A 17,294-nucleotide genomic window follows, 5' to 3' on the forward strand; every position below is an offset into this window, starting at 1 on the left:
AAAGCACTTCCCAATGCCATACTGTGTCTCTGTTCAGAAAAAATAACTTTTTAAGCTGGGGATGGTATAAAAAAATATTTTAAGTCTTTCCTTGTGAGAGAGATAAGTGGGAAGTGGGAAATTTACCTTTTTGGGTTTTTTTGTTCTGGCCACTTGTACACCAAAATGTGCTGCTGAGGTCAGATAAGTTATTAACAGTGGGTCTGGACCAGAGAAAGGCCAAAGGATTCAGTCATCATTTGGAACAAAACTTTGGGTGGGGGTTGTAGTGTTTCTCTTTATTTTAGCAGGGAAAAAAAAAAACTTCATTTCATTCCACATATGGGACTAATTGCTGTTTTTAAAATTTTTCAGCTGCCGTGTCATGTCAGGTTGTGTTAGTCACCCTGACCTACGTCTATCTGGGACTCCGTGAGAAAGAATCACAATAAACTGGAGAGAATCCATGTAAGCTTTCAAAAAAGAGACAATAGAGTATGTCCTTCTAAAGGTCATCCATGACCATGAAACAAACAAACACACACACACCAGGACAAACCAAGAAAAAAAATGCAAATTTTATAGCCTCATCGAAAACTTCCATTTTTCTCTTCCTGATAGTATTTTGAAAGTGAAGTCACTCAAAACCATGGTCAGCCTAAACCATTCTCAGTCACCCTGCCCTGTGGCCAGAGTGATCCAACACTGGCAACAGCATATATATGCTTGTGAAATTAACATCTGTTATGTTCTGCAGTTCTCATTATTTTCCTCTCTGCTGCATATTTCTCACTGGGAAGTTACATGACAACTTTATCCAGTCCAAGTTCACACAAGCATTCTTCAGGCACACAGAAATTTATGGTTTATAAATAGGCATAAATATACCTTCACACTGTGTTCCTTTAATTCTTGAGTAGCCCTTGCCACATATGGGATCTGTAAAGCAAACAAACAAAAACAAAAACAAAAAACAAATTTGAGATAACAATATCCTGACTCTTTATCACATAGTATAAGAAATCCAAAAGAGGACCTGGGCATGAATTAGATTTTGTTGCTATGAATAAGTCTAAGATAACAAAGTGTTTCTGAGATTGCATAGATGAAGAAGAAGGAGGAGGAGGAAGAGGATGAAATGTCTCCTTGAATTAAGCTCAATTCCTCTGAGAGGTCCTGAAAGACCCAAAGATCCCCTAAAGATCATGCTAAGGTGATGACTAAGAAGGAACTTGGCTAGACTTCTTTTTTGCTATCAGCTCTAAAACAGGAATCATAATATATGACTCCTAGAACATGAACACGGAAAATAAACTTTAGAATTCGAAGATCTCCCGCCATGCAGCATTCACATTATTTAAATCCACACATTTATATATCTGAACACTGAATCAATAAAATCATCAGCAAGGATCTCAGACCTCAGCTTTGCAACAGATTTAGAAGTTAAGTCCTGAATGTAAAGAACATCAATACATTTTTTGGAAGATAATCTGTGCCTGTAAAAACCTCAAGACCCCTAATTATGAGTTTCCAAGAGAACCCATTGGAATTCCTGATCTAGGAAAGCAACACTAAGTAACCACATTACAGTGCGGGTGGTAGAAAATAACCCAATCACCAAATCACACAAAATTACTGTCCTTGACACTTCTCTTAATTTCCTCTTCAGCAATACGTTTCACAGAGGTCATAAGAACTAAATCTAGAATTCCTAGGTATATCTAAATGAACAAAGTACTGGGTTTCCAGTTTCTAAGCAAGTGACCAGTGGAATGGGTCCAACTCTCTTACCGACTTGGCATAGGGTACAAGGGCTCCCCCAGGCAGCACCAAGAGAGGAACAGCACTGGGACTTTAAGGTAGCTCCATTGATGTTGATCTCACACCGCCCATCGATGACAGTCTGCCAGCAAGTGCCCTTGATGGTTTCTGCAGGGAGGTGGGAGATGACGTTAATAGATAACAGAATCTATATAAAAAAAGCAAATGTGCATTGGAATTACAGCATGAATGACATGTGAAACAAGTGATAGTGGTCATTTACAATTTTGTTCATCCATATTTAAATTCTTTGCAATAAACTCTTTTGCACTAAAAGTGAACATTAAATACAATGCTGATCAGCAGGATAAATACCTATGCAGATGGTTTTTGTTGGATCCAGGGTACTTTCGGAAGAACATTCACAAATAAAAGAGCCCGGGCTGTTCTTGCAGACTCCATTAATGCAAGGACTTGATTCACATTCGTCGATGTCTAAAACAAAAACAGCTCCACATTACTGCTAAAGAGTAGTCTTGGGCATGAAAGAATATTTAAACTCTGGCCTCAATTGCTACCATATATTCTTTATTAGATAGTAAAGCTGACCTAGGAAGTTCTTTTCTAGACTAGATGGAATGTCAAAAATAATGGTTGAGCATATCTCTTAAGCACAGAATCTGGCATACAGCTGAATCTTTTTATTCAGAAAATCTGGAGCAAACATTAGATGTGATATCCAAATTACTAACTTTAGTGTGATATTTTCTTCATCTTTTAAATGATGGCAAATAAAATGGCAACTGTAAGTAAGTACCATCAGTAGCCTACAAAGTGCATACAGGTGTCATTTAGGACCACAGAATCTCAATTACAATGACGTAATTGTCTAAAATAGAGGTGACTCTAACTTATTCTCATGGTTTTTCACTGGCATACTGAAAGACAATAAAGTACACAGTGTAAGAATAAAAACACAGATTACCTTCACAGGTTTTTAGGTCAGGTTTGTAGATAAATCCCTTGGGACAGGTACAGACAAAACTTCCAGGAGTGTTTCTACATTGTCCATTATCACAAAGCAGACTGTTCAATACACATTCATTAATATCTGGAAAACCAATAAACATGAACTTAAGTGGAGCACATTCCCTTGCACGCAACTTCTCATGCTTTTTTAGGTTAAGTATTTAAGGTCCAATGATATGATTAACTCAAGCAAAGAGGCAAAATTCCTCTAACATTGGTTTTTGCCTAACTAACCTAATTTGAGGAAAATAGGAGTTCAACCTATTGAACCTCTTTACTTCAACCTGCAAAATTCTAGAACTCTACATTGTACAAGAGGGACTGTATTCTCGCCATGTTCTGTCCTTCAAGCAGTTCGACAGAAGACAAAAAGAAAAATTATTTATGGTGAATAGTGGAAGTACAGGGAAGAAGAGAAGGCAGGAACATGTGAGCATAGGTGACCTGCAGAAATGACTCAGGTGTTCAGAGAGCCAGAAGGGGCAAAGCGATAGAGGGTTTGTTTCAGGACATCTAGAGTTATCTTTCCTCTCCATTCTATCTCTAGAATCATTCTCTTTTCTTTGTATACAGACAGAGAAACACATAGAGTCTTTGTACACAGAGCCACACATAGAGTCTAGAGTAAAGGTGCACATATTGTTTTAATACTGATCTCACAATGTCCATAGAAACACAGAATTTTGTAGGAGAAGAAGCTATGAAAAAAAGAAAAGAAAAAGAAGAAATGGTAAAGTATAAAAGAATCAAATGTGAATGAGGCCTTCTGTAATACATTAAAAGGACTATAACGAACTAGAGTACTTTCTGGTGTACAAAGATTCCTGAAAGGAGACAGAAATACACAATTAGGTTGGAGGAGCTTTGAAAAGAATTGCACGATGACAAGAAGACAGAGGAAAACTCATGGATATATCAGAGATGGTCATGTTTTAATAGTTCAAAATAGTAAACTTTTTCAAAATATTTAATTGACATGGCCATTTTTCCCTGTCCAAAGGAATGAAGTTCTATATGATGTAATTTAATCTTAATCCTTTTAAGGTTAAAGTATTGTCTGTCTAATCAGAGGTAACAAGTCTCTTGGGAGGGATCTAAGTATTTCGGCAAGCTCCTCAACACCAGATTTGCAATGGTAAAGTAAGGAGCCATGGCAAGTAAAATTGCTTGTTACCCAGGGACAAATAGGAGAAGGAACTTTCTTTTCTTGAGTCAGAACATATAGCAACTATGGCTGTCTAGGCAATAGTTGAGTCCAGCACCTGAGGAGTAGTTAATACTTGCTCGATTATGTGTTGAAAGAATGAAAACAAAGACATTTGTGTTTATTTCAATCTGCAGCATCTCAGAATTATTACATGTTCCAATGACTGACTACCGTATGGCAGTACTTTTCAAACCCTGCAACTAAAATACCACTTATGGCAGGAGAGAATAAGTTCTAACACCTAAACCCTAAATGGCTTTTAGAGAGTTAAAAGTATATTTGAGGCCCCGTTTTTATACTTATTAAAACTGATTAATTTTCTCCCTTCTTCATGAAACTATTTTTTATGTAAAATTTGTTTTGCTTTCAAATCAAAAAGATACACCGTCTTACATTTTGCTTTTGGTATACTCTCGCATATTCCCATAAATTTGAATATTCTGGTGTTAGAAGCTGAACTTCAGGAAATCTGCAGTAGTATGTCACTGCACCATAGAATAGATAGTAGATTTCAGAAAATACTAGTCTAGGCAACTGGAAAAAGTTAAAAAAAAATAATAATGGTGCCCATATTGACCATTTTATTCCCAAAGTTTTTGTTTTTGTTTTTTTATAGTTACTGGCTGGTACTTTCATTAAGATTTTATTAGAGCATCAAAATGTGGTGTTTTCTTGGGGCACCTAGGTGGCTCAATTGGCTAAGCATCTGCCTTGGGCTCAGGTCATGATCCTGGAATTCTGCGATAGATACCTGCATCATGGGACTTACTGCTCAGTGGAGAGCCTGCTTCTCCCTTTCCCTCTGTTCCCCACCCCCCTTGCCATCACCACCACCACTCCTGCTTGTTCCCTCTCTCTCTCTCTCAAATAAATATATACAATATTAATCTTTTTAAAAGATTTTATTTATTCATTCATGAGAGACACAAAGAGAGAGAGGCAGAGACACAGGCAAAGGGAGAAGCAGGCTCCATGCAGGGACCCAATGTGGAACTCGATCCTGGGACTCCAGGATCATGCCCTGGGTGGAAGGCAGACCCTCAACCGCTGAGTCACCCAGATGTCCCAATAAATAAAATCTTTAAAAAATATATGGTGTTTGCTAAACTTAACAGAGAACAGGTATTACTGAAAATAAACTGGGTTTTCTTTGATTAAATCTAATAAAGTGGTTGGGAAAAGAGTTGTTTCTCTCGGTAAAAATAGGGCTATCTTTGTAGACACATAAGAAATGGCTCACAATCTGTATTTTGTATACATCTAAGGAGCTTCTCTTTTTTGGAGTGAACATGACACATGACTACTTATAAATTTTCAGGATTCAGGTATGTAAATTTTAGTTAATCAAGGCATGTATGTGCCATGCTGACACCCAAAGTGAAGGCCATCCATTTGCCCAGGCCCTTCATCTACTGAAAGCAGTTTCCTCAAAGCAACAAAGAAGCAATGCATGATGTGTGAGATGTCTTAGGAAACAGGTAAAACTTCTTACCAACACAGTTCTTCCCAGATGGATCCACTTCATATCCTGAATTGCATATGCATTTGTAGGTCCCACGGAGATTTTCACAAATTCCGTTTGGACAGATATCCGGATCTAACGCACATTCATTTATATCTGCACCACCAGAAAAAAGTTCAGTATCAATAACATTCTAAATTTAACATCAAAGAACTACCAAAGAAAATAACATTACAATAAATGTAACAACGTTAGAACCTAGTGAAAATAAAGTTTCACTTTGATGAGGAAACTTGATCACTGTTTCTCACTACAAGATGTTCTGACTCACATCTTCCTTCCACCAGTCCTAGAGAAGAACTTGGCATTTGAGCTCAAACTACAAGATTACCAATCTTTAATCAGGCTGAAGGAAAACCCCTGGTCTTCTGACTCAAACATCAAGATGGAAAAGTGGATCACCACAGAGCCCCAGTCCCTCCCGCTGGTCTCCCTGCCACCAGCCCAGCCTCTTTGGTGTACCTTCCACAGTGCCATCAGACTTAGCTTAAAAAACAAGATGACTGTGTCACTCTCATGGTTCAAACTTTTGTAGGTTCAATAATCAAGATTAAGTTAAAATATTAACTCTATTTACTTTAAATTTCTCGTTCTGCCATGAACATACAATGTCCTTTTGCTCTTTGTGGGGAGTGTTTGGAACCAGGCCTATTCTTTGGTTCAAAGCACACTCAAACATCACCTGTTCTGGAAACCCCTCTGCTGCTCAGCCCAGATGAGGCTAAGTCCTCCCTCTTCTGTGTGCCTACAGACTGAGGAGAGCTCTCTAGTCAAGAGTGATGCAGATGACAATCAGTGAATGGCTAGTCTCAAATCTTCTATAAGTCAAGGTTGACATGATTTTCCTTCTCCAGGTCCCTATCACAACTTTATTTATTCCCCACTCACTCTTTATTCATTATAAATTTCTTTACTACTCCTCTTTCCCTCAAATATCTCCTCTCTACCTTCATCCACATATAATGATGAAATGAATCATGAGGTCTACTTTTTTTCAGACCTGTCCTGAGTTGAACTATTTAGTTTTATATTAATAAAATAATCCCTTCATCTTTCCTGTCACCTGTTTTTACCCTCATTCTAATTCTCCCTTTTAACTTTAATTCTTTCATGGTACAGATATTTCTCTAGTTCTAACCCGTCTACTGAAATATTTCATCTTCTTCCCACTCAGTTAATTGCTATCTCTGCTTGCTACAAAATATAAGATAGCTCCCTATTGACATCTTTTTTTTTAAAATTTTTATTTTATTTATGATAGTCACAGAGAGAGAGAGAGAGGCAGAGACATAGGCAGATTGAGAAGCAGGCTCCATGCACCGGTAGCCCGATGTGGGATTCGATCCCGGGTCTCCAGGATCGCGCCCTGGGCCAAAGGCAGGTGCCAAACCACTGCGCCACCCAGGGATCCCCCTATTGACATCTTATACTGACTGAACACTTGATAGTCAATAAATTATTCAAATGTGAATGTCTAATAATTCAACTGAGCCCATAACCCTGAACTGCACTTGATGGTGGAAGAGCCAAAGGGGGACCAGACTGTCTCTTCTCATGAATGAGAGACCACACTCATTGTATTTAATCTGCAGTCCTCCCATCAATCACCCTGGGAGAACACCCAACTATTCAGTATCAAGCCCCACACCTCAACCCAGCAATCCCAGGACCCAGTGTACCACAGTTGCTCTGCCCCTGGGGGCTTCTAGGTGTTCCAGGTACATCATGCAGTGATGACCAGAGAAGAGGTCAGACCTCCTCAGTCTGCATGTAAAGGGACCAACTGGAAACCCAGAGGAGGGCCCACCACTGCTGCTTCTGCACATGCTGAAGGAAGTGAATTCCAAACCAGTCCTTACCACTGCCTGCTGATGTCATTCCTGGCCCACTGCTGCAGAGTGCCTGATATTCCGCTGCAATAAATTAACAGATAGTAAATGATTCCTTTGTTTGTAGAAGAGGTCGATCCTGTGCTTGGCTTTGCACACATCATTTCCTCCTAAGTGAGTGGAACCGAAAGAAAGTGGTAACAGAAAAAGGAGGCATCTCCCAAGGGAGTCACTGGTATCCCAGGCTCCCATTTGAAAGGCTCTGCATCACTGTGGAAAACGACTTTGAAGGACATAAGCAAGTTACAGTAATTCCTTGTGCAAAGCGCTTTTGGAAAAGGTGTTTTTCCTATAATTTGATTTCGTTCACTGGGGAACACTTTACACTTACAGTGAAATGTGCCTGTTAAAATGTGGTTTCTTAACTGTTAATAAAACCTTCTCCCACTATCTTGGGAATAATTTTGCTTCTTAGTGTGAACTGTTGGAGTTTTTTTTTTTTTTTTTTTTTTTTTAGTACAATCAAGTACTTAACATTTTCTCATTTCTCTCTGCACTTGTATTTAAGTATATTTTTAAAACTCACACTCATTGGAATGTTAAATTCATCCTCTCTGATAAATCCATAGGCAAAGTATTGCATAATGTTAAAACTGAGGTCTTACCAAGAAACTGAGGTGTGCAGAATATGCTCCCAAATTCTGATGGAATCAGATTTCTATTTCCTAAAACTGATGCAATGTTTCACATACAGTTCCAACAATACTTAGATGAACATAAGAGTGAATGATGTAAATGGAGAACTAACTGGAAGCATACATTATCCAAGGAAAACAAAGTGTCCTCTTAGTTGCCCACAGTTTCCGGCAACCACGGAGTCTGATCACGGTCAAATGCAAATCATTTGTGCTGAAGTGGTAGGAGAACAGCTATTAGGGACGGCCTCTTTATAGAGGCCAACCACACCTCACTGCTGAAGCAAATAGCTCCTGAACTTCTGAGTGCTAGAAAACTGTTCCTGATGACAGTGGATGCAAATGAGTTACACAGAATTTTTTTAAAATGAAGGTTGAACCCTTCAGAGCCTCTGCCTTCATGCAAACGTCAATTTGAGAGAATTGGTGAAATTCCTTAATTTTTAAATCCAGCTAAATGGGACCTTCCTTTGGGAAGGTAGCTGCCATTGTGTGTTTGAAAGCCTGGGACTGGAGGCCAAAAGAATTGCCGTGTCATAGCCAAAAGAAATGCCATGTCATTATTCTCTCATGTCAGTGATTAATTAAAACACTTTCAAAATACTGTAAGTAACAGAATAAGAAAAACAATATCATGCCAGTTTTGCAAAGAGCAGTTTCACAATTAGTGCTAAATTAACTGATGCTTGGCCTAAATGGAAGCAAATTATTGTCACTGCTCTTTTCCATTTGAGTAGGATCTGATATTAGACTATCCTCTGCAGTCAGTCAATTCAGGTCAGCACTGGTTTGAACGCTGAGGACAATGCTTATTTAGGAGCAAGCCGTTTCTCTTTGTTAGTTTCCTCTTCTACACACTGGAGACAAGGATACCCAACTCACATGACAGTTCTATGGATGTCACAAGAGAACATGTAAAGTGCTCCACATGGCTCCTCACACAGTTCATGCATTTAATAAGTGGTACGTGCTGCTGAGCCAATTTGGTGTTGTGCCACAGAGACAACCGTATGTGGACATATGAGAAGATTCCTAATACTTATACTTCTGTGGATTTAACTGACTGATTCCTATAAGAAATAAACATGCAGCAGCCAGTGAGAAATATCTTCATATATAGCTTCCTTGGCTTCCTTCCAGGACACAAAGATGGACTTTAGATGTAATCTGGTTGGAGTTTCTCATTAAATTGACTAAAGAAGGAAACTTTTAGATATTTTAAGTACCTTTTAAAATATCCCCTTTCTCCTGAAATAAGGGATATTCTATGCTCAGATCCTTCATGATCTGGCATTTTCATCTACCAAAGAGGTGGAGAAACCAAACTGAGGGAAAGCACTTCCACATGTGGACCTTTTCTGTGCAAGTACATTCAAATATAAAACAGAAGCTAGTGGGGCTGGGCTTCAAATTTAACCCTCCTTAAGCTTCATTGCTTGAAGAAATCTGGTCTCTTTTAGTCATCTTTTTATAATATTACTTCATTTCCCTAGGTATCATGAGAATTCTTTGGACACGTACTGGGTCCAGAGGAAAATGCAAAAGCAAAGAACTATATGCACCAAAGGTCCTGGATTCTAAGTTCTGGTTCTTCCACTTACTGAAGATGTAAACAAATCACCTATACTCAGTTTTCATGATACTCATTCATCTTATAAATTCAAAGTATGTAAGAGAAGTACTTTGAAAAGTTAAAGTAACTTACAAAAGGACAGTATTAACGATATACAACTATAAAGTTACATGGAGGTATCTTTGTTGAATAAGATTGTATTTTATGGTGTGTAATTGAAGTATTATTGTGAGCATGAATTGAACTGATTGGTAATAAAATGGCAATTTGTGAAGAAATCAGCCAGAATAAGGCTTTCTTCTTTAACTGGCATTCCTTCATTTCTTTTAAAGTCTTCCATTTAACTTTCTCTAACTTCTCATATTTTAATCTCTAACTCTCTAATTTAAAATATTATTTTCAAAATGGCAAATGTTTAAAAATTGTGAGTTAATTTTTAATTGATTGTATCTAGGCCAGAAATGAACTAACTGGATCTTAGATTTAAACCAACCAATCAGAGCTACATATTTTCAATATTGGATCTATTTTAGAACATTGAAAGGAAACTGCCAAGTTTCCAAATGTTGACAGTTTATTGCTTTAGTTTCAATAAACTATTTTTGCCTTACAGACAGAAATAATTTATAACTGGAGAGGATCTTCTGGATTACCTAAATAATCCATTTTGTAGATGAGAAAACTAAGGATCCCTTTTCCATATTATTCTATTTTATAGTTGTTTACTATTGTAAGCCATCTCCGGTCCTTTTGAAAGTAGGTGAGCAAAACTCCTAAATAAACAAAAATTTACAAAGAACTAAACCCCCCAATTAAGTAATTTGTCTGCCCATGGCTGGGAAGAATTCTGACTCACCAACCAGTTTTCTTTTCATTATACCATGTCACTTCAAACTGAGAAAAATACTTTTTCCCTAGGGTTGAATAAAATCATTTAGGAGAAGCACACTTAAATCAACATGAGGGATTTGAACAAAATTCTCACATGGCCTTTTGGAAAAAAGTTGGAAATATTCAGGTAATCTGAAAATTATTTACTTTTACACTCTGTAAAATTCTGCTTTTATAATAGTTACTGCAAAATGCAAACACTGTGAAACTACTTTAGAAAACAAGGCAAGTTGCATGAATTCCAAAGAGCGTGACTATTACTAAGGTGGAAGAGTTAGGATGGAGGTTCTAAACATGCTGCCTGTTCCCAAAGATTATTGGGATTGGGTGAAAAACGTGTGATCAGACCCTGGGTAACCCTGCCAAGACCCCAGGAAGGTAAATGATATATCTGGAGAACATAATATAATCTTTCCCTGTGACTTTTATAGACGCAAAGATTGTAGATGGTGGCAGAAGGCTGGTAGTACGAGGGCATCCTCATGACACCACATACCTGAATTTTGTGCAGGACATGGTTGGCAAGGTTCCCCAAAAGCATACTCAGTGCTGGCACAACAGCATTCAGATTTAGTAACGGCACCAAACAACGGTTTGACACACTGGCCTCTCTTATATCCACCATAGCATGTGCTCCGCATGTGTGTGTCTAAACAGAAAGAAGCAACTGTCATCACACTATCACTTCAAACAGATGAGAACTCTCCAGGTCAAAGGTGAAGCTGGCTTTATTTAGCCATCGTCCCTGTTCTAACTCACAGAAAATGCCTCTGGTCTTAGGTTTCAAAAGAAAAAGACAAAATAAAACACACTACATTCAGCTTCCAAGAACTGGAAACCAATTGCCAGACTCTCAGTTTTCTAGGGACTACCAATGGTTTACTCAACTGTGAGATTCTATCCTGAGATTCTATCTTATTCATTTTGTCTTCCTCAAACTTCTGCAGACGAGGGCAATACAAGTTAAATGAATGATGGATGACCAGTAACCCTCATCCCATGATAAATAAGATCTTTCTTAGAAGCGTGGCCTATCTCAAAATAAACATGCAATTACTGAATGTTTGAATTAGATGTACTTTCAAAATGGAGGAAATTTAATCTATAAAAGTTTCATTATACAAGTTAATAGACATTGCTCTACTAAGTAGTATCATCTTTACCACCAGAGAGGGAGTTTCCAGCCATGCCCAACCCACTCCCAATTCAAGTGTTTACTGACTGCCTTTTCTAAAAATAATTTGGATAAAATTAATATCTATTTCTCAATAAATTTCAAAATTCATGCAAAGACATAAAAATATTACATAAAGTTCTTGATTATCTGTATCCTCCTTTGCCTTCTAGATTTCCCTTCGGACATTCAATTTCCTATATGAAAATGTCCACTATGAGATAATGAGCATATACAGGCCAATTTCCATAACTATTATCAACAAAGGAGAGTTGGTGAAAATTAAGTACATCTATATGATTAGAAAAGAAAAAGGGGAAAGAGAGGTGGGGATTCCCTTGGTTTTCATTTATCTCAGCTCATCTTTCTACCTCTTAGATTAATATTAAATTTATGCAAGAAGAAAACTGATACTGTTGGTTTGTTCCCCCACAAATATTAATTCTGTCCTATCCGTTACAGTAGAGTGCATTTGTTATTGGCGGGATTTAGTGGTCGACAGAGTGTGGATCTCTACCACGTGTCTTATCTAGTCATAGCTTTATCTTACCAACACACACACGACCATCGAGACCCACAGCCAGTCCAGGAAAGCATTCACATCTGTAGGAGCCATCAGTGTTGACACAGCGTCCATTCATGCAGATCCCAGGTGTTTCACACTCATTAATATCTGTGGTGGGGAAAAGCACGTATTAAAAATAGTGATGTTTATATGAGACCATCACATGTTTATAATTCTTTTACAACACTTGAAAATGGGGAAGATGGAAAGTAATATGCAGCATCAACAATCAAAGCTCAATGAGACACATTTCATTGTCCTTTGAGAAAATAGTAACAAAAATTGACAAACTACACTGAGCATTTTTTTTTTTTTACCACAGAGAAAGCTATTTCAATAATATCCTCCTGAGATCTTTTTATCCAAAATAAGAATCAAGAAGGCAAAAACAGAATTGGAAGAAGAAAAGTGACAGCTAACAGACAAAGGGTCTTATGGAACATTTCACACGGCAATTCTTCCAGGACTGTGAGAAATCTAGCTTGATAATAGACTGCAACTTTGACCTGGGCAGGAAGCTTCTCCATTTGGCATCCAATACTCAGACTGGGGTCCATTCCAATATCACTCATGCCTAAACTCTCTGAGATGACTAGTGTGGCATTAAGAGATATAGAACTAAAACCCTGATGGAACATTATAGAAAAGAAATGGAAAATGAATATAGAATATTTTGATGACCACTTCTGGCCAACAACAGCACTGTAAGCAACTGGAACCCAGCAAAGAAAAATCTTTCCTAAGTATTACAGATACATTACAGTATTGTATGTATATGCTTAGGGAGGTCTGGTAAAAGACTTTATTGGGCATATGCTAATAATAGCAAATATTTTCCCCCTTCAATATGAGAAAGTAGAAATGGTACCAAAATTGTGTTTTGGAAAACATTTAACACTTAGAAGCAAGTCACTTTCTAACAACTCTTTTTATAATATATACCTAGTGTATTCAACTATTTCTTTTTTTTCTGACCTTAAAAAGGCAAATGAAAACTGAAACACCTCTACATTTTACTTAGCATGTGTTATCTGGCACAAGATATGCTTGGATGGTCCAAGATTCTGTGTACAGATTGTATTTTAAAGCACCAGTTATATTTAAATACATGAACTCAAACTGGTTCAGTTATTCAGGTCACCTTTTTGTTCAAGTTGAGATATACAGTAATACAGTGACAACTATAGCCTGAAAAGTGACACAAAGGCTTTTTAATGGGGACAGAGTTGTAACATAGATCTAAAGGACATGACTCAATTTGAGTGGCCCCAATATTCAGAGAGTGATCAGGGAGGCCATGCTGTTTATCAGATTAGTCAACCATAGAGATTAAATTAGCATTGTTTATTTTAGCTTTGAACAGTCACATCTTTGTGGTCTCAGAACTAAATACTCAGTACTAAAAGAAAATCTTATCCGATGATGTCAAGAGAAAAGTTACAGAAAAGGAAAAATTTGGCATACAAGAAATTTCTTTCTTTTCTCTTTAGTCTGAAGTCTATTTTCATGGGTTGCAAACAGTTGGAAAACCTAGTTTAATCTATGAGGTCATAAGGTCTTCTGAAATAATTACATCAGCATTATCTGTTGGTCATACTTAATGCTGAGAGGCAGTGGCCTGGGTCACCAGCAGCCTACAGGCACCAAAGTCAATCTCAGTATGCCCTGTGGATAGGCAAGAGTGTGTGTTCCTGCAAAAGGTCTGCTCACAAAGGGGCTTTCACATTTCCTTCTGCTATTTTATTTGGAAGCCTAATTCCAAGTATTCCAGCAATCATTTCCTTCCCCTTTCTTTTTCACTTGTATAGCACTCAACCTGCACAATTTGGAACTTAGTTGTATTCTGTTTTACATTGTAGAATATTTCCACGTGTTAATCTTGTCTTCCAAACAATAAGTTCCTCCTCGCACAGGGCTCAGTAATATAGAAACTTATTTCTTATTTCAAATTTTAAAAACTCAAAATGTTTTCTCTTACTAAGAGGACAGAGTTGCACGATATTAAGAGACACTGATGTGAAGGTCATGGAGGATACAGGTAAACAACCAAAGGATAGAAGTTCTTTTAAGCCTAGAAAAAAATGCACATCTTGCCAACAACTTCATACAAGGCTTTCTTCCATAGAAGAAAGAAGAAGAAGCCTCATCTATTGGTGAACACCTTTACCAAAACTGTCTACCAGGGGAACCTGGAGAAAAGGCATCATAGGACTTTACTCTGTTTTCTCAGTACCAAACAGCTTGACACTCTGCACTTCTCCATCTGAAACTATGAGCAGAAGGCTTTGAGTGCAGTATTTTACAAGATTTCCTGGGCCTGTTTGGATACAAGATTCCTTGAGAAGTATGGTTTCAACTTAGAATTTGGACCCAAGGGCAATAATCACTCATCCCTGACTACATAAGGCAAGACATACTAAGTGCAAATTTATCTCGATGACTCTTTTTAGAACCCCAGTTTTCAACAGCACAAGTAAAAATCCTCATTTTTGTTTCCATACCTGAAGTAATGAGATTATTTCAAAAGCTACCAAGCTAAACAATGGTTCTTAGTTTAATCTCTTCTGCTTAATTCTATTTCCCTTTTTTTAAAAAAGATTGTATTTATTTATTCATGAGAGACACAGAGAGAGAGAGAGGCACAGACAGAGGCAGAGGGAGAAGCAGGCTCCATGCAGGGAGCCTGACGTGGGACTCAATCCCGGGTCTCCAGGATCACACCCTGGGCTGAAGGCGGCGCTAAACCGCTGAGCCACCTGGGCTGCCCAATTCTATTTCCCTTTATGCTTATGTGACTTAAGAATGCCTAAATAAATCATCCACAAGAAACTTTGTTTCTTAAGATATCTGGAGGAAATTACAGAGAAGAGATTGCTGCAGTAAGAATCTACAATAGTTTGTCCAGGTAAAGATGCAAGAGGTAGCAAATGACAGCCATCATAAAACCTAACTTCCGTGATTCCCCAATGCAAGGAAAAGGAAGAATCCAGCTTCTTTGAAAAGATGCTCACATCTATCAGTGGACCAACTTCAGCCTCTCATTCCTTTGCTATGTACCCTTTCATTCTCCTTTAGGAGACCCCTAACACCCTTTCTGCAATAAGAGCAGCCTCTTTAGCATAAACCATACCTCTCTGGATGGCTATCCTTAAGAAGGAGGTCCAGACAGATTTTCTAAACCAAATTAGGAGCACTTTAACTGGGGAGACTCAGTGAGGCAAAGCACCTCTAAGCGATACAGAAGGGAGAAAAAACAAGAGGAGAATACAACTTAGAGTTTTACAGCACAAACCTTTGCAATAACGCCCGTCTGATGCCAGCTGAAATCCAGGTTTGCAAATACATTTAAAACTGCCATCTTCATTGATACACATTCCATTGAGGCACATGTTCCTTATGCTGCATTCATCCATATCTGAAAAATATAAAAAGATACATTTCCTTATGCCCAGAAGAGCAAGCTTACAAAAGAAGACAACCTGAATGAACATAGTTCTTTTTCTTCACTTTTCTTCTATTTTCTTGTAATTATATAGTCTAAGGCTAATTTTCTTCCAAATTATAGCATACAGAAGAAGAAGGGCCATATAAAATGTGTGTTCTTATGTTCTCAATTTTTGACGTGTGCATGCAAACTACAGAGCTAAATTTATTTTATGTGTATATATATACACACATATATACACATGTGTATAGACATGAAATCCATATATAATCGTTTATATAAAACCTCATGTGTATGGAAGCTACCAGGACTTTTTCTTTAAAGACAGTAGTTTGCAAACTGAAAAGTGTGTTAACTGTCTGACAGTTCTATTTACTTCACTGATATTACCCCTAATACACTGAAAAATAAAAACAAAAATCAAAACCAAGAATGATGGAACTTAAAACAGACTTAGACCACCTTCTGATTCTTTATAAAGTAGAAACCAGAGAACAGCTTCAAGTTTGAAGTTTTAAATAGGGGTAGGAAAAAATGTATTTTTAAAATGCAACACTCTATGGAGTATAGCCACGTTAGCTAACCTTTAGAACTCCTTGATCATAGGTTTATTTCTTTAAATTCATCAATACCTTATTTTATTTAATACTACAGTTGTCTTGGGAGGCACTTGCTTTTCTAGACACAGTGTGTTTTCACTTACAGGCTTTAGTCAAACCAATGTAATTTATGATTTTTTCTTTTTTTTAAACAGGATTCTATCCCAACCGAGAATTCTGGCATTAAGTCTTTGAATTGAATCACTAAGATAATATTCTGCCAAAAATGTTTCTAAGAACAATTTTGAAATTCTTTTAATGTATGAATAGATTCTTGGGATCTTTCCCAAAGACGTTGGGAAAGACGATAAGAAGCATTCTTCATTTTTTGCTAAAGGTCTAAGAAGTGGAAACTCATCAATAATGGTCATATTTTCAATTCAGGAAAAAATTGCAGGGGAAAAAGACAAAACGTTTGAAACAGCCCAATTCAAAATGAGGTGATTAATTTGAGAGGCAAGATAGCTAGTTCTCAATAGTCAATGTTTCAAAAATTTTTACAGTTCCAGATACTCTGTAGTTTTTTCTTACTAGATACTTTATTTTATTGTATTTTATTAAAGATTATGTATTTATTTATTTATTTATGAGAGAGGCAGAGGAATAGGCAGAGAGAGAAGCAGGCTTCCTGCTGGGAACCCGATACGGGACTCGATCCCAGAACCCTGGGATCAGGCCCTGATCCGAAGGCAGACATTCAACCATTGGGCCACCCAGGTGTCCCACTAGACAGACATTTTAAACAGGAGAATTATAAATGTAAAAAAACTATATGGCTTTTGCCACCTATGCTTCAATTAAGAATTAAAAAAACGAAATATAGGAGTTCAGGTGTGTTCTATTAAAAAAACAATGTACAAATTCTGATTGCCTAAAATTAGGAAGTTATAATCTATGTTACAGAATTTTCATCATCACCAGGTATCTTTAAAGGACAAGCTCTCTTCATATATTTGAAATGTTATGTGAATCACAGAAATGTAATTAAAGGTATGAATATTATTGACAAGTATGTTTGCCTC

At 37.4% G+C, this 17,294-nt stretch overlaps 1 protein-coding gene across 3 annotated transcripts in view; it reads right to left on the minus strand.

Moving 5' to 3' along the window:
- Positions 1–17,294, minus strand: part of FBN1 (fibrillin 1) — a 223,168-nt gene that overhangs the window by 77,897 nt on the left and 127,977 nt on the right. For all 3 annotated transcript variants that reach the window (XM_025472864.2, XM_049104135.1, XM_049104136.1), the window contains exons 14-22: positions 15,521–15,643; positions 12,214–12,336; positions 10,986–11,138; positions 7,361–7,414; positions 5,472–5,597; positions 2,729–2,854; positions 2,119–2,238; positions 1,774–1,911; positions 868–918 (exon numbers count right to left, since the gene is read on the minus strand). In XM_025472864.2, coding sequence (XP_025328649.1) covers positions 868–918; positions 1,774–1,911; positions 2,119–2,238; positions 2,729–2,854; positions 5,472–5,597; positions 7,361–7,414; positions 10,986–11,138; positions 12,214–12,336; positions 15,521–15,643 — 1,014 coding nt within the window. The remainder of the gene's footprint in view (positions 1–867; positions 919–1,773; positions 1,912–2,118; positions 2,239–2,728; positions 2,855–5,471; positions 5,598–7,360; positions 7,415–10,985; positions 11,139–12,213; positions 12,337–15,520; positions 15,644–17,294) is intronic.

This window comes from Canis lupus, chromosome 30 (genome assembly GCF_003254725.2).
Source record: "Canis lupus dingo isolate Sandy chromosome 30, ASM325472v2, whole genome shotgun sequence".
Lineage (NCBI taxonomy): Eukaryota > Metazoa > Chordata > Mammalia > Carnivora > Canidae > Canis > Canis lupus.